The sequence below is a fragment of the Chiloscyllium plagiosum genome, unplaced genomic scaffold (assembly GCF_037043375.1).
Source record: "Chiloscyllium plagiosum isolate Xiang-an unplaced genomic scaffold, Cpla_swu_hap1 HiC_scaffold_7, whole genome shotgun sequence".
NCBI lineage: Eukaryota > Metazoa > Chordata > Chondrichthyes > Orectolobiformes > Hemiscylliidae > Chiloscyllium > Chiloscyllium plagiosum.
Window position 1 is genome coordinate 27,233,585 of NW_028270145.1, and position 6,000 is coordinate 27,239,584.

Genomic DNA, 6,000 nt, shown 5'->3' on the forward strand with positions numbered 1-6,000 from the left:
CTGAAAAATACCTTGATTGTTTAAGTCTCTCATCTGTTAGAATGACGATGTCATTTTCACTTCTTTCGAATGTAAATCACAAAACTTTTTTTAAAAGTTACATTCTCAGGTCAACTTTATCTGGGCTGACACCAATTGTTAATGTGTTGAAGGTGTTCGGCCCCTGTGTGCCGTTGTCTGTGCCATAATGTTTAGACTGATTCAAATCTAAAAAATGAGTTAACAGAGTCTTACATGGATTCATGCATGTTATATTGTAAAGCTGATGAATCATTTAGACTCAAAACATTAGCTTGCTCTCTCTCCATGGATGCTGTCTGACCCACCGAGGTCTCCAGCATTTGTTGTTTTCAGTACAGATTCCAACATCTGCAATAATTTGCTCCTCCATCAAAACAGACCAGTTGGGCTGAATGGCCTTTCTTCTGTGTAGTGAAGGTAAACACAAATATTGGAAGACAACATTTGGAGAGAATACTTTCTCTCTAAACCAAAGAATTTTACATAAACTTCCCGATTTTGAAAATCTGTCTGAGACAGAATGTCGTGTAGTGATCAGACTTAACATGGACAGTTTTGTGATTGGTGATAGTGCTGTGCAGTGGAAATATCCATATTTTATTTAGAGTGAATAATTTGGGCACAAGGAGATGAGATCCTGCTCTAAGTGAAATACCTCTGTTGTGTAGTTGATGTGAACATTTGTCTGACTTATCTCTCTCACTTTGTTCCAGTTTCACGTATGCTGCAGTGCCAAACATAGGGGGCTCATCCATCAACATCACCAATTCCAGCAGTCCCAGTGTTACTTGCCGCCTGAGCATCGGTGAATCCTTCATGAAGACGAGGGAGTCAACTACTACTCTGAGCAGTACCAGCAGCCTGACCAAACTGCTGCACGATCGCGGGATCTCTGCTGGCATTTATCATTGTCCCCTTTTGAAAAGTCCACCTGTGGTTCGCCCGAAGACGTTAGCTGTACCCTGTACCCCACCAAACTCCCCCTCCTGCTCTCCGTGCCCGTCGCCCTTGCCCTTTGACTCGCGGAGTGCCATTGACAACTTCCTGGCTTCGCGGCCAGCTGAGACAGTGCTCCAGGAGGTTTACTGCTTGAAGCCTGGGCGGAGCCGTACAGATTCCGCTCCCATCAGTCTGAACTTGGTCAAGAAGCTGCAAAGGATGGGAATTGCCCAAGTGGTCAAGCCCAAGAGCGCTCAAGGGCACGATGACAGTGTAGAGGGCAGGAGCAGGCAATGCAGGCCTGAGTCGGCAGTGTTCATGGGGACTGGCAGCAATCTTCTGGGAGGTTTAAGGCGGAACCAGAGCCTCCCCAGTGTGATTGGTGGACTTGGCATGCCAGTACCAAAAATGGGCAACTTAACCGAAGACAAGACTGAAAGCAAGTCCAATTTACCGGCACAGTGATGGCTGATGAGGTATCACTGGTGTCAATGTTTGCTCCCCTTCCCCACTGGAAGAAGTGATTTTTTTTTTGTTGGAAGACCCCTTGAAAGTCTCAGGATGGTGTGTGTAAGTGAGTGAGCGAGCAGAGGGTGAGAGAGCTGAGGAAGGAAATGGGAATGGTTTAAGAGATGAGAGGTAAATGAAGGGAACTGATTATAATGAGATGGGGAAAGAGAAGTGTGGTGAAATCGTGCATGTTTTTTGAGGTTTTGCAAACAGAATGATGAAAAAGAGCCAGCTTCACACTAATTGATTGAAGTAACTTTGCGGGTTAAGCACAATTCATCAACTTTCATTCTTTTTCACAAGGGAATTATATCATCATACCACAAAATGCCAGAAGCACAGAACAAAGCATTAAAGCACAATCCAGAAAGCTTTATCTGGGTGAAGCACAGTTTTACTAGCAATTTATAGCACTGTTAAATGACTGTGAATGAGTACAATTGAGAAACCCAAACTATCGCTATCTAATAATCGTGCTTTATTCCTTTATTATCCACACCTTGCACTGCACTACCTGTTTGCGATGACTAGCGTTTTAAAATCACATGTATTTTGGCATTTTAGAAATCAGTCATCACACCAGAACCTGTTATGCCATGAAATGTAAATAATCCTTTCAGCTATGGCCTGCATGCTCCTTAATAGTTTGCTTTTGTAATTTCACTTATTAACCCTTATCAAATGCTCTGGGATGGTTTAGGTTTTCTGAAACCTCTTTCACATGAGTCCTGGCACACTTTTTGTTTTGCCCGAAAATAGAAAGGTTTTTAACCTCAAGAGTATTGCATGCGTCTCTTTTGAGATTCCCCTGTAATCAATTCTGTCATCGTCACATTGTCAAACTCGAAAAGCTGTGCTAATCTATTATATACTCAATTAGATATTGGGTGCCCTTGGCATTTTTGCAGTGTGAGTGCCAGACTGCACAATGCATGGCCTTGGCAACATGAGGAATGAAGGCCATGTGTATTAAATGAAGTGTTATCTAGGAGTGACTTAGGACTTTGTAATGGGTGCCAGTTTGGGTGGGTGAGGGTGGGGTGCAGTTGCTGAGCTTTATACTTTTTATTGAGTTGTTTCAGTTATTTTATTGTTTTCATATAAATCTATAAGGTGTCCATTTTTTTCTTGCACTGTTTGCTAATCTATTGTCATTGTAATATGACACAGGCAACTGAGTTTAGTTTTAAAATTTTCAAGGTTCTGCAAAACTTTCGTTGGGATTGCTAGCAATGCAAGTGAAACTTGAGCTGGTTACACTTCAGATTGAAACGGGTTTACTCTGTATTTCTCTGTACTGTGCAGTTTTGGCCTGTTTGGTTTTGAGTGGAATGGAAGGGACAGCCTGTGTTGTTAAACACAGGACTGAGTGGCGTGATGAGTTCCATCTTTTGAGTTTTTAAGGCTTCAGATGTCATAAACTTTACAAAATGAGGATGGGAAATCCACTGCAGCCAAAAGGCATATGGTTTTATTTAATTTTGTCATTTCAAAAACAACAAATCCGCATGGTAGAGTAAATGGAGTGAGGGGAAAATTTTAGTCCAAGTTGACTGAACAGAATTATGGTTCCTGTTGTCATGGCTCAAGTAGGTTCAGACTTTAATAGAATTCTCAATGTTATTGGCATGGTGCAGCCTGGTTCTGTTTTATTCAATATATAACTGCATTTTGATTGCTCTGCAATCAGGAATTTTTGTTCTCTTTCTCTCACACTCGAGAGAACCCCGCTTCTCTTAATCACAATATAGGCTAGTCAGGGGAAGTAGTGATATTGTCTTGACTACATGTAAGGTGAGGGTTGCCTACTCTTTTTACACACATTCCAGGAGATTTGCCACATGTCTTCCACTAGTTCCAACCCTCTGCTCGACGTATACTTCCTCTTGTTAGTATTTACAATGCTCTGTCACCCAATTAGATATTTCTCTATTGATTCTTCACCTAAAAAGAACAGTTTGCCCACCTCTTTATAACCTAAAGTCCAATGTGTTCAAAAACATTTTTTTAAATAAATGCTTCTATGGTATCCTGATTTGCTTGTAGCATTGTCCTGGAGAGTTGGCAACTCCTACAGAGATTTTGTGTTAATTTTTCCAATTAGATTTTGTGTAGGTTCATTATAATCTGCAAAGCTGCAGTAATGAGGGGAAAGAAAAGCCAAGTCCTGCTTTTTTTCTGAACACAACTCGATGGTACATCCAGTATTGGTTCAGTACATGTGGATTCCCTGGAATTCTTTCCAACCTGAGCATGAGAGACACATAACTTCATTTGGTAAAATACACTATTTTGCACTTTAAAAATAACTTGCACTTTTTGGTTTGTAATCCTAAATAATATAAAGATAGGGAAACATGAAAATTTAATGCAGAGCAAGCTTTAAATTCTTTTTGCCATTAAAGTTCCTTCATCTTTCAAAGATTTGAGGTTTACCTTTTGCTTATGGATTTTGCTGATTAAGTGAGTTAGAGGGAATTGTACAATCCACTAATCTCCAGTGTGGACTATAATCTGTGCAATGCTCAATTGGGTTGAACTGCACAAACCCAGGGATCCCTGCTCATCTGTGACTTGTGTATTAGAGATGGCACAGTCATTACTTGCAACCACCAGTTATCAAAGAACAGTAAGTAGGAAAATGAAGACGACATACTTTCAGATACAGAAAGTCTGCATCGGAGCACAGGAAATATTAAACTGGAGATACCAAAATTAATTAATTAACAGTTGCTAGTTTAGAAACACATCACAATATCAGCTCCAGGTGTCTTGTGTTTCAAACATGTATGTATTTTTACATAGAGATGAATCTAAAATGGATGTGCAATCCATTCCCTTCTGAGACTTGTTGCATCTGAGGAGGACATGAGAGCTTCCATCAACTTGGGAACCATTAGGCAGTTGACGTGATTCTGCAGAATTCAGAGTAAGATGCATTGGACAGGGTGAGACAGGAAAAGTAGTTTCAAGCATGTTGGTAGGAAGCGAGTGCATGGGAATGTATCGCAGTGAACTTTGCCCCAAGTTGATCAGAGTACAGAATGTGGAATTCCTTCTGATAAATGTCCTAATTTGTAGCTGTGTCTATTGCCCCTGTATCTGTAGCTGTGATGGACCATCTCCTGGTTGAACTGTTGGTCAGTGGCTGCACAGAAATGATTAAATGAGACTTGGAGCAGATATTCCTTTGCTTCGTGCTCATTATATATTGCCTAGTTTTGCCTAGGCTTTGTATAAAGCTTGTGATTAATGGGACCACAACCTAATTACTGATAAACTAAGTAATTAGATACTGAAAGCTTCGGTTTCAACCTGCAAAGTTTGTAAATGCATATTCTATTTAAATACAGAATTTTGACTGGAAATTGGTGATAATCGTTACTTGTATGCAAGTGAAATGGTGTGTACATTTCAAATGCAATTATTTCTGCAAAGGAAATACCAACTGAAAGCAGGAGGCTGTTGTTTATAGAGCATTGTCTCAAATTTGATCTGCTCTCCACACAGCAATATCTTGTATTTAGTTTCAATGCTATCTTCAGTAAGAGCAAGTCACTGATGCCCAAGCGGCCCGAGGATCCCCGCTAAGTTAGGAAACAGGGGAAAAAACATTTATTTGTACAGGGCTCAATTGAGTCAATATTCAGATGCCTGTATTATTGCTTCTGGCCTTGCATGCTTCATTTTTTTTATAATTAATAAATATCTATTTGCAGGATTGAGACTGTATAGACTGACCAAAGGTGAGGTAGCTGTGTGAGGGAGGTAGAACATGTCCTAACACCTTGCCTCTCTTTCTTTTGGGGAGTCAGGCCTTGAACTGGATTGTCTGTCTATTTCTGGGCTATGCAGAGAAGGGAGTTTGTCCCACCTGATGTGTTTGGATCTCCGGGCAGCGTGCAATGGGAGCAGTTAGTCTTTACTGAACGTAAGCCATCCTCAACCATCTATTATTGCATTTCATTTGCCAGTCTCTGGGAAAATCTTGCACTAAAATTTTATTTTGGGTGGAGGGGGCATTAATCTTGTCCCAGTATATGACTAGCTTTGTTTGCTTCCTTGGTTATTAAATTTAACTTCAATATTTAATGTGTCCCACCCCTGTGTTATAGCAACAGTGAAATAGAAGAGATGAGTCATGTTGGTACCTGGCTGGATTTAGTTTAATGTCTCAGTCCTTGCAGTTTATATTCTAGAATTACTCAAGAAAAATTGCAACTTTGTTATGCATTATTTAATATTGTAATAATTGATGTAACTACAAAGTTACATGGGATTTCTGAGTCACTTCAATTCCCAAATAAAAACATTTTTGTAAATCCCCCTATTTGTTTTCTTCTGTCACTTACTTTCATGATATCAGTCCCAGCTTTGGGCTGACCTGAAGTCCTGGATGTGAAAGACACATGAACTGGATTTCTCAAGTCTCATGTGGTCTGGTCGCTCGAGTGGCAACAGAATTATTGAGAGAAGGCAGCTTCACAATGAATGTATTACAGGAAACAAATCACATTTTACTTCGAGGAG

General features: G+C 40.2%; 1 protein-coding gene across 2 annotated transcripts in view; it reads left to right on the forward strand.

Annotated features, from left to right (window-relative positions):
* Positions 1–5,800, forward strand: part of LOC122551412 (trafficking kinesin-binding protein 2) — an 83,987-nt gene extending 78,187 nt beyond the window's left edge. For both annotated transcript variants that reach the window (XM_043693258.2, XM_043693260.2), the window contains one exon: positions 735–5,800. In XM_043693258.2, coding sequence (XP_043549193.2) covers positions 735–1,425 — 691 coding nt within the window. In that variant the 3' untranslated portion in view covers positions 1,426–5,800. The remainder of the gene's footprint in view (positions 1–734) is intronic.
* The last annotated feature ends 200 nt before the right edge of the window (positions 5,801–6,000 follow it).